The sequence below is a fragment of the Neopelma chrysocephalum genome, unplaced genomic scaffold (assembly GCF_003984885.1).
Source record: "Neopelma chrysocephalum unplaced genomic scaffold, ASM398488v2 Primary Assembly neopelma1_96926, whole genome shotgun sequence".
Taxonomy (NCBI): domain Eukaryota; kingdom Metazoa; phylum Chordata; class Aves; order Passeriformes; family Pipridae; genus Neopelma; species Neopelma chrysocephalum.
The window spans coordinates 1,287,289-1,299,428 of NW_020925569.1; the positions used below are offsets into that span (position 1 = coordinate 1,287,289).

At 36.7% G+C, this 12,140-nt stretch overlaps 1 protein-coding gene across 1 annotated transcript in view; it reads right to left on the reverse strand.

Annotated features, from left to right (window-relative positions):
* FOCAD (focadhesin) overlaps positions 1–12,140 on the reverse strand; it is a 99,575-nt gene that overhangs the window by 47,045 nt on the left and 40,390 nt on the right. The window contains exons 15-19 of the mRNA XM_027670742.1: positions 11,338–11,464; positions 3,172–3,306; positions 2,769–2,819; positions 2,061–2,144; positions 542–674 (exon numbers count right to left, since the gene is read on the reverse strand). Coding sequence (XP_027526543.1) covers positions 542–674; positions 2,061–2,144; positions 2,769–2,819; positions 3,172–3,306; positions 11,338–11,464 — 530 coding nt within the window. The remainder of the gene's footprint in view (positions 1–541; positions 675–2,060; positions 2,145–2,768; positions 2,820–3,171; positions 3,307–11,337; positions 11,465–12,140) is intronic.

Below are 12,140 nucleotides of genomic sequence, written 5' to 3' on the forward strand. Positions count from 1 at the left end.
CAGGTTTCAGAACAAGTGCATCAACCAGCCATCTGCTGATGCATACTTCAATATCAATATGTATCCCTACAATTAGGATTTAGGCATAGCACTAACATTTCATCAATTAAGCAGATTTTGTAAATAGCATTGTTTTCATGCCATTAATACTCTGTTTATAAAACACTTTTTTACTTCAGTCTGTGCTGGGCTAAAATGCAGAGCTGCCTTTTAAAACATCTGCTCATTCCTCTCTGTTGAAGTCATGGGTACTTGAAGTAAATAATATGAAACTGGCTTTCCCTGTAGGACAGATAAGGGTTTTTTAATTGTAAGCATTTTTCCCCACTATCAGGACCTTTGACACACCATCTTCCTAAAAATGGGTTGTGGGCTTTATTTTCCTCTGAACTTTTACATTTTTTTCTGTCATTTGTTAAGAAACGAACAAATAAAAAGGCAGCACTTTAACATGACACTCCATTATAAAAAAGCCACATGTCTGTACAGTTACTGTGATTATATATCTGCAAAGTAACCTCAAATACTGGATATATTATACCTCCTAAAACAGAAGCTGGTGTTAGAGACAACAGCTTGATATATGAAGAACCCGGAACAAAAAGATTTGCCTCCTGCTCCTCTTCATCTCCATTCATGTCTGTTTCCTTCAGCAAGTAAACTTCCGGTCGTGCCTGCAGGATTTAACAAAAATGAAATGTCAGCACAAAGATTCCAAATCCTCATTACCACTCATGATTCCAAGAGTCAAAAATACCAGCTAAATATGAAAAGTTCCCCATTTCATTAATTTCACTCCATTTTATTAATTTGAAGCTGACTGAATAAAAGCTTCTACCTTACTGAAAGGCAATACTGAAGGATAAAAATCACAGAGTATGTAAATCCACATCAGTAATAGTAAAATTTATCTTGGCGCTTACAGACTGAACTAAAATTCATAAAATTTTATTTTCACTCTGATTCTTCTTCAATTTAACAATGTTTTTACTGGCACTTCAATATACATAGAACATTTTTGCTAGATGTTATTTTTACATATTAGTTTTTAGAATCTGAAAAACTGCAACATATTTACACTGCTTTCAATTAAAGCATACTTACTCATTTTCTAATGAGCGTAAAGTAAAGTACCAACAATACAGAACTATGCACTACTGCGAAAGATTTAGTATTGCAGCAGTGGTTAGACATTTCCCTCATTCTACCTTGTGGTCTTCTATGTAAAACATATTTTCATTTGTAAGGTTTATGCTGAAATCTTCTCATGGATTTATATAGATTAGTCTTTTTAATTTTAAAATTGTTTATTGCAACCTTTTCATAATAGCCAGTTGCAATATGTAAATGGAGCCTATCTTGTAAATAAAACCTTACAGAAGTATATACTATATCATAAAGTACCAATGTACTACTGAGTACTGCCTAGTCTCTTGTAAAACATTACTTTAAAGAAAAGTCACATAGATGACCTTATGCTCATCTCCTTGTACTCCTTCATTTTGTAAGGTTACTGAGTCAAATGACCAGAAGTTTCAGAGTTTATCAGCAGTCTACATACTTATATAGCTTTCCAATAAATACCTCAATTCCTTTCTGACTTACTTTATGACAAAAAAGCAAAATGTTATACAGTAAAAGTTCAGAACAAAAACACAGGAAAACTTTTCAGCTTAATTCCAAAAATAGCACCCATTTTTCAAATTGACTTACCCATCTCAGGAACAAAAGCACTAAGCATGAGTATGCTGCAATGGATGAAGCACCAATCACAAGATCTGCTTAGTTAAGCATTAATAGAAGAGCATAAAATCCCCAAAACCTGATGATTTAACTAACAAAATAACTGCTTAGCCCTCACTCAGCTTCATTTGTGTCTTTTCCTGCTCATCAAGACAATACTATTTCATTTCACCAGCAGGAGCTTGTATTCCACCATGAGGTTCTCTTAGTTGTCTGATAGAGAAGGCACACGGTCTAGATTCCCTTTCAAGAGGATATAACCCATGTCAGATGCAGGTGTCAGATGTCCTTACTATTTAAACATACAATATGGCTACCTGTTCAGGAAGATGAAGAACTGTATGTTCTTCAGAGCCAAATGATGACAGTGATTTATAGGCTGAAATGGCTACCAGAGCATCCTAGAAAATTAAGAAGAAGAAAAATAAAATCAGAAACACAGCATATGCTATTGCTACCTACTGGAAACTCCACATAAAAAGAGCTTATCAAGTAACTACTGAATGCTGATAAAAAAACCATAACAATGTTTTTCTGAAGCACACTCTCAATTGCTTACTTTATATATACACAATGCAAAGTAGGAAGACCAATAATCTAGGCTTCATAGCAAGCATTCTGAGGGTATTTCAGGTAGACATATACAAGCTGCATTTAAACTAAAACACACTAGTTCCACCAGCCCCATGGTGGTTTATAGTCAAACGTTCCCACTGCAATACAATACTCTACAAAAGAATTGAGTTAGTTGTCACAGTAGCATCTTTGTCAAGAATGCTTCACCATGTTGAGGCTGAAATCTTCCAGGGGAAGTCAAACTAGTTTGTGTTACAATTCTCCTTGGCAGATGTTAGAATCACCTTTCATGTGCAGTACACTGCTTCAAAAACAGCGTTAAATGGCCAGCAACAAGCAGAAAATCCTATTTGGAAATGAGATTACTGACACTGTCTTGACAGAAAAGTACAAAACTTAATATCCAGTTGCTGACATCAGAAATCAACATTTTCAGTTGTATCACCTACCTTGTTCTGCGTGTTGCTCCAGAGGAAGCTGATAACTTGGGCTTTGAATTTCTATAAAAGAAAACAAAATATGCATTTATGTTTTCTTTAACTAAATAAGCAGTTGAAATAAAGGCAGTTACCTGAAACAAACTGCTGCCACATCAACATGCATTGAGCTAGAAAAGGGTACAGGTTTGAATTCCAGACATGTTCACCTGTCCTCACATTCTAGGAGAGGGAAACCACAGTTAACCTTGCACTGGAATTCCTCACACATTTCCCAGGACTCACTAATGCAAGCAAAAATTGTGAAACTGTATGGAATGTGCATTATGACAAATTAAAAACAAGCAGGCTCATTTAAAAGCTATATACAAAGATATAATAAAAGACAGACTCACCTTAGTCCATGAGTACATACCTCAAATTCATTTGTATTCACGGTTAATGAGGGAACCAGGGCAAACAATTCATTCAGAGCTTTTAAAATCAGGGGTCTTGTATCACAACTCAGCTTTGGCGACAGCGCATTCCATGTAGAACGGATGCAAACAACCTGAAAGGAAAGTGGGAGACACCATTACTAACAGCAATCATAACTCGACTTAAAATTTCTTTCCAGTGCTTGTCCTCACTCTTCCTACTTGGAGAACAGGAATATAGTTCATAAACAGAAAAAAAGTAAGCATGTTAAAAATTCACTTGTTTATCAATTGACACAATGCAGTAATACTGCATAATACTTCACCAGAGAAAGCACCTATCAGTAGGAATATGCAATGTTATGTGTTATGCAAAATTATATGTTAGCAATATGCAAAGCTGTAGTAGATGTATCTTCACACAACACTACTGCTCTACTTAACTTCATAAAATTAGCTTAAAAGCAAGCTGTCTTTCGGAATCCAACAGGAGGAAAGCAGAGGAAGCAACACAGTAAAATATTTCCCCTGGGAGCCCTCCAAATGAAATTGCTTTAATCTTTAAAAACAGTCAAAGCCAACAAAATTTGTAGAACAAATGAAAGGTGTAAAACTTCAGGAATCCAGAAGTCATTGGAAACTGTCAAACTACAATAAACACAAAACACTAATTCCTAATACTGAACTGCTATCTAGCTATTCAGAACAACTTTTATAAAAGCGAAAATAATGAATAAACATTTACACTATATCCACAGCACAGTAGTGCTACATAATCGGTCCTACATAGCTCTTCCTGGGTACAACACAGGTCTCACTCAGTTTATTTTCACCTTTAAAGATCTGCATGACAGCACAACAAGCACTCAGTACATTTTGTATTTCTAGGCACTGAAAAAAGTCTGGAAAATGATCAGTCAATGGTATAGTTCTAGCCGTAGAACTGTACAGAATTCACAAAAAGCAGTCAAGTCCCACAGGAATGCTGACTAGACAGCATTATTGGCACTAAAACTTTCTCCTTTTTTCCGTGTGAGATTTTTTCAGTTGCCCATGCTTTCTCTTCGTAAGGAACCGTGTATTTTAGTGAAAAATTAAGTAATTTCCATGCAGTATTTCATCAAACCCCATGTTGCTACCTGTGGAGGACTTCACTTCTCAGATTTTTGTCACCACACCTAGAATAATTCTGTCTATAATTTATCTGTTTTTACTATCTGTCTTTCAGATTTCAGGCTCCACAGCAACAAAAAGAGTACTAAACAGGAAAAGATACAAAAAAAATAAACAACCCCCTTCCCAACAAATAAAACCAAAAACCCCAAGAAACTACTTCTCTCTTCATCCCACTCCCATCCACCCCTCAAAACTCAGTCTTTTAAAGGGAAAAATATACCAGAACTGCAAACCAAAACCCTTCTTTAAACAATCTGAGCAAATGCCATGAAAGTTTCTTTCAGCTGTATGAAATTAAAACAAAGCAACAAAAAGAGAAATAGAAATTGATCTATGAAAGGAAATCAAATAAAGATATGTTTATGAAGATATTCCAGAAAGGCACTAAGAAGGATAGTATTATTCTGCGCTGAAAAAACAGAATGCTTAGTATCCCTGGGTCCAGGTAACTGCCAAATTAAGCAGTCACTTAAGTGATTGCAAAATACATTTTAGAGCACAGTTTAAAAAGCTGAATCCATTTCAAGTTGAATCCATTTCAAGAATAGCAAACCCATTAGTGTGTTTCTGTGGTAATGATCAGTGACAGGTAGCAAGACCTCATCTGATAAATTCCAAGTGAAAATGATACCTCTCTTTCCCTCCTTTCAAAACACATTGTTTGCAAGGATAAGAAAAAAGCTCTTCCAGTGTTCAGAAAGATAGACATATCTATTAGCACTTACTAAATTATCTAGAAATATTAAGTTTGTAATGAGTTAGTTCTCTGAAAAGAGAAAATACGCTGTGTATTAATATATGGAGAAACAAAGTTGTATATTCATGGGGTCCCATCTGATATGGTAATTTAGGAAGACTAACAAAACATTAGCCAGCCAAGAAAGTTTCAATTCATTCTCCAACTTCAGCTAACAGTTAAAAAAAAAAAGCCATAAAAAAATCACCAGCATTCTAACAGAAGTTTCAGATTTATCAGATATGTGTACCACACAGATGAAGTTCGTGAAATCTAAAGGAACAACATACATCAAATGTCTTTTATCAACTACATTGAAACAACATATTGGTTTTGGACCATGTGTATTTGGTATGCCAAAAACACTGGCCTTTCATTAAGTCACGCATAATCAATAGTGTTACAATAATCATATGATATCTTATACAGTATTCAGCTGACAATTGTTTTCCACACACATCACATAAGTATCATACAAACTAAGTACAGTATCACTGCCATACAGGATCTACTACTTCGCTGACTAAATAGTATTTCAGTGTTTTTGTCAACATCAAAATATTTTCACTATAGAATCAATCTTAACAATTTTCTTTTCTTTGACAAACAGAAAGGATTTATTTTCTTTACTGCGTATAAAAAGCATTCATACTAATAGCAAAGATTATAGTAAAATTCTTCTGATTTGAAATCTCTTGATATATGCCTTTCTTGAGAAGTGGAAGTCCAGTAGAAATTCAATGTTTCTACTGGCTAAAGGAAACAGCCTGAGTTTCCAAATGCTAAACATTTTATTGAAGGGTATAGGTATCACTTAGAAGAGATTCATTTTTAGTCTTAGTTAAAGTAGTGCAGCTTGGAATACACCACAACTTAAAAAAATTTTGCTACACGCTGATAAAAAGGAGAATTTACAGTATGTCTCACCTGTTCAAACACTGCTGACAACTAAATACTTGGTCTTGAAGTGATCTCGTATGACTTCAGACTGGGCAATAACTCAAACTAACTTGGTGAATTGATATGAAGAAAGAAAATGGCTAAACATCATCTGGTGCATGCTAAGCACAAAAGCTAAAGGATATTAAAGTCATCACTGAGCACAGAAGTGCAATCTGGCCTGTCACTAACAGACTTCACCCTCAATTGTTGCAACACTAAAGTTCCTTTAAAAATATACTTTTTTAATGCCTAAAAGCTTACGACTGCACAATTCCTTTCAGAGGGTATTTTCTAGACTTGCAACGTAACAGCAGTCCTACAGAAAACTCCTACCAATGTGAATCAGTGGAGTAGAGGGATGAAAAGAGTGGGAGGTTGATACTTCACACACCATAAACAAACACAGTAAATAAAAAAAGGTTATAAAGGCAGTAACAACCTTGACATGATGTCTTTCTGGAGGAATGGGCAACTGTGATAAATATCTTGTGATCAAGTTTATCTGCTAGTCATGAATCCCCAAGGAAAAGCCCTATAATTCCACATACAATGCTCAGCTTCACAAAGCTGTCCTCTGAAAATGCAAAACACTCTAGAAAACTAGCAAGATAAGAAAACTTTACAACACTGGTATGCCAATTACTATCTGAAAAAAAAAGAATCAGTGCTAATCAGAAAATGTATGTTCACAGATCTAGACACACTAGCATCCTACTTTGATAAGTCTGTTTTCATCTTTTTGTTCTTTGTGATTTTTTGTCATTCTGCATTTGTTCAGAATAAGATGATATTGCCATCTGGAGACATTACAACCACACAGTGCTTTTGGTATAGTACATTTGGTTTACATTTGTGTTTTCTTGTTATTTTTAAAATTTATTTTAAAATAGCAAGCTTGCCACTACACAAAGCACTGACTGCTAGATGGGAAAAACCCAAAGCTAAGTTTTACAGATGTCTAGGAAACACAAGCGGTTTCAGGTGACCTACTACCCTAAAAGGGTGAGAAATCTTGGGGAAAAAAGCAGGGAACAACAACATTTAAATCAATATGATTGGCGGAGGAGAGAGCAAGCACAATACTGAGCCAGTATTTCCTCTGAGACAAATATCTGTTCATACCAAATCTCAGCAAGGTTGGTGCACCAAGTCTATCAGAGAATCCTACATTCAGACAAATACTTGGGTTGGAAGGGACCTCTGGAGGTCACCTAGCTCAGCCTAACTTTTAAAGGAAGGCCAACTGATTAGGTTACGCAGGGACTATTTTATTTGCTTTTTAAGGAGAAACGGTGGCTTTAACAGTTGTAAGATAATAGGTGCAAAAAATATTTGTAACATCTCTTTGCCCTTTCAGAATACTTCCAGAACATGGAACTGCAACAAAACCCACCTGACCGATCCCGTACTGTAAAGTGTTACACATACCAGCCAGCTACAGAAATACCTGCAACTTGCAGAAAGCAAAGGGCATACCATCACTTTGAGTAAGTGCTACACACTGTGACTGACCAATAAACCTCTACAATGAAAGAAGATTCAGATGGGCAAAGGTGATGTGTTCATGAAGCTCAGACAATAACACAGGCTGAGACTGACCATAGCTTTTGCAAAGAAACCAACTCAACACAAAAAGGACCTTTCTTTTAGAATACAGCTATAAACAGTTTGGTGGGTCTCAAGCAACAGGCTTGAGCTGGCTGCAACCCACATACTCCTTCCTGGCTACTGGGGATGCTCAGCATCTTGACAGTGAACAGATAACAGAGACCAGCAACGGGAATCACATTGGTACTGTGACTGAACTCTACATCTTAATTGCTATATTTTGCGAATTGTAACTTATATTTGTATTGTGATTTTAGTATATTTTGTATCACTCTGCTGAATTAGAAATTCTGTGTAACAACTATCTTCAAATAAGTAAGTTTGATATTATACATTACATCCTTCATGCACAGAATACCTAAAATAACCTGGTCAGAGAGTACTGAACTCTGACACACACTATGATTATCATAAATGATGCTGATTGCCCCGTGAACTTAATGGACAAATATGATCTAGAAATAATTTAGAGTAAATAAACCATCTTCTCTTCAAAACACATTTTGCCCAATACGCCAAAACCAGCTGACATGACAAAGTGATCGTGCCACAGAGGCAGAAAGAAGTGCTGCTATTAATCCTGAGGATTAACAGCCAAATCACTCCTCAATGTCACTTTCACAGAAAAATAGTTTGGTCATGATTGTTATGTCTACAGAATATGTACACATTCAAATGCAAAGTGCTTACATTGAAATTTCAGCTACAAAATGGAAATTGTTTTTATGGACTACACAAGCAGCTGTCCAGTTTATGCTAACAGATTTTAAGTACTTGGAGCACAAATTTGCTTAATTTATTTTGTGTCTTCAAAGCAGGCCAGTAACGTTCCTAGTCAACTTATTTTACTAACTCATTCCATCCATGGAAAAACCCTTACCTATACAGAACTCATCCTGGGAGTCTGGCAGCTCCCTCCAACTGCAGATCTGTACAGGTAAGGAACCGTACCCACATTACTGGCTAAAGAGTTCAGACAGAAATTATGATGTTAACTATATACAAGACCAACGATATAAAGTAAGTCAAAAAGAGAACAAGGAGTAAATCAGACCCGAGAAAGAGAAACTGGCAGAAACTTGAGCCCAAGAAGTAATGATACTCTCATTGTGTCACAACACAAACCCCCCATTTCAAGAGTACAGTTTTTAAATGTACACTGTTTAAACAACATTCAGCTTTGTAATTCCTTCAAAATGTCAGTCATCATTATTTGTTCTCGCAAACTTTCCAGTTCATTATATTACTCTGATATGCTGGTTTCTTTCTGATCAGTACAACAAACAGATATGGAGTTAGGGCCAGGAGACCGGGATTTGAACCCGTGGTCGCAGCAGTGAAAGTCCTGCACGCTAACCACTAGGCCACCAGGGGTCTCGGAGTTAGGGAATAAACAGTAAGAAACCACTTCCTCAAAAAGCCTGGAAAGGGGATTTAAATACTATACTTAACAATTTTATTCCTGAATGATTCTTGGCTGGCACATTGTACTTGATACATGAAATCAATTAGATGCCAGAATAGACAGCCTCATTTGAAGTACACTGGCTTCTGTTGAAATCACTGGGGAAAAAAACAAACTATATGCCAAGAAATAGGAAATGTGGTCTGGCAAGAACTGCGTGTATTTTAAACTTTGATGTGCAAGTCACTGTGCACTATTCATTAAAGACCCTTTTTTATACCTACCAAAAAAATCCCCCCAAAACAGAGGGGTGGGGGGAGCATCTAGCCCTTCTTATAAGTCCTACAAAAGCTAAGCTTATGCTCTTAACACTATTCACATAGGATGCAGTGTAAAGCCATTACCTTTATACAAAACAATTACTGTAGTCTACAAAATGGAAAACTATTCTTCCACAACAGTCAACCAAAAAATGTTACAGTACATTTTATTATAGCATTGCTTTTCTGAAAGAGTCTGAGACACTCAGAACTCAACTCTGACAAAGCCACATGGTGTATAGGGTTCCATCACGATCTAAGTCAACACTACACATATGAAAACATAATTTATTATTCTAGTGCAGAAGCTGACTGAAAATTAGGTGCTCTCTAAAATTCTACATCTAAGCAACTGTACCTGGAAAAGCTGAGAGATTAGATCCCTTTCCCTTAAGTTAGTGGCAGAGACAGAAAACACCAAAACAAAACCAACCTCTACTATTATGTCCTTTCTGCATTGCAAACTGGAGTCTAAATATTAAATAAGGGACAGACTGCATTACTTAACCCAAATGGTTACCCAGCTTACCAAATCACAAAAGAATTCTCTGTTAAAGTTTCAGTATAATTAAGTGGCAGGTCTGGTCTCCCAGAACGTTACACTATAATGGGGGAAACAAAGCAAATTGAGGAGGGTCCGTAAGAATTTGGACAGGAAAAATTGGTACCAGTCCACAGCGATCCTTTCCTTCTTTTCTTTCTTCCATCCCAAGTACCTGGAGTTGTTTTAGTCTTCCAGTTCTCAACAGTGGTACAGTACGTCTATTCTCAAATGAGGCTATTATAGTAAGATGTGACACCTGTCATACACCTAACTCCTGCTTTTTTGCAGGACAAAGTCCAAATATAATCCAGCCCGGGAAAACAGTGGTTCAATACCAAAACCAGCAGTGATATAATCTATGTGACCTTAAGAAGAGCCAAACTCCACACCAAAAGCAAAGCAAACAAAAAAATTACCCGCAATAATTTTTTTCTTAGTAGTCATTGCCTGAAGATTTTTAACTGTATTGAATACTAATGCCTATGGACTGCTGATGATTCACTATGTTGTTTCTGAACCACTGAATGTTTTCAAAGGAATAATGTGGTAATTGCTGGATTTTGTTGGATTGGCCTCATTCATTCCAGTGAAAGTGAATTAGTGGATAAATTTAAAATTGCAGTTTGGCAGAGAAATCAAATATTCCTGTAGGATATAACTAGTTCACTAACTGGGATGGCCTGTGTAGTACGCAGTTTGTCAACAGTGTGATTCGCAGCATGTCTATGCCTGCATGATGATGTCTGGGATGTCACTGTAGAAACAAAGAGCCTTGAATCCTAACTCATGGATATCACAGCATCACAGTACAATCTGGGTTGGAAGAGACTTCAGCATATTTCTAGTCCAACTTCCTATTTCTAGTCCAACTTCCTGCTCAAAGCAGTGTTACTACAAGATCAGATCCAGTTGCTCAGGGTTGTATCCAAAAGGAATGTGAAAGTCTCCAGGGATGGACACAGCACAATCTCTCCGGGCGGCATGTTCCAATGCTTACTTGTCCTTTCCATTAGTAAGTAATGAATGCTTTATAGTAAAACAGAAGCCTTGCAGCTGCAAGTGGTTTCACTCCCTATCTGGTACACTCTATGAATGAGACTCAGCAGGGCAGGCCAGTAAGGGATTTGCATACTTTTTGGCTAATCAGAATTATGTGCCCACAATCTTTCTTTTCAAAGCTCAAGGAAAGATGCATGGAGGGATGTCTTTGAAACAAATTGTGAAGTTCTGAAGGGCTGACCTGCTGTGGTAGAAGTTCACAGTACAATTTCCCAGGAACTATTAACTTATGTTGGAAGAGAGGAATTAAATTTGTCAGAAGAAAAGGAAATTCTGCAACAATCCAATGTACTCTTAAAAAAAAGCCAACTGGGAAAATAGCCCATGAACCACAAGCAAAACACAAAACACAGGAACAAGTCAATTTAATCTTACCTCAGCCTCGCAAAGTGCCTGGAGACCCTGTAGTACTATGGCAGCGGGTGAAGCTTGATCAGGTTTTGTGCATTCATTTAATACCTGGGAAATTGCAGCCAACATGTCTGCTCCATGCTGGTATGGTCTAAAGGAAAAAACACGAAGATAGAAGGCAATATTCATGCATACACACAAGTTGTAACCTATACACAAAAATTCATTAAGTGCTGGTTTTGTTTATGTGACAACTAAACCACCCTAAAAGTGGGAGAAAAAAAAAATACAAGGAGGATATGACAGACAGCTCTAAAGGCTGAGTGACACAGCAGACACCAAATTCCAAATATAAGATCACCAAGTGGTTAAGTTACAGAAGTTTTTGTCCAAGCATGTTGTATATGCTAAAAGATTATGTCATTGAAGAAGTGACTAAGAATGAAAATGTGCTATTAAAAACACTATTTTATGATTCTTTGCTGCAGTCTTCTGCAAGTAGTCACTACTGTGTATTGGTGGAGATTCTGGCACCAAAAGCCTTTTGTCCCTCTTACATCAGATAGCTATTTTTTTCCATTTCTTTTTTTTGCTGTAATGCCATTTGTCTCGCCTTCAATTGCCTGCATGGGGCTGCTTGTTAGCCTTTCAGTCTTTTATTATCCATTCAGCTTTTTGGGTTGTGATGGCGGAAGTGTCAAGTGCTGATTCAGCAGTGCCTCATACTATTTCTGTAAGAGTTTGCAGTCAATAGCACCTGGCTAGGTGATTCACATGCATAGAACATTCTGATTTATTCCATTTGCTCTCACTTTCTTCCAAACAAT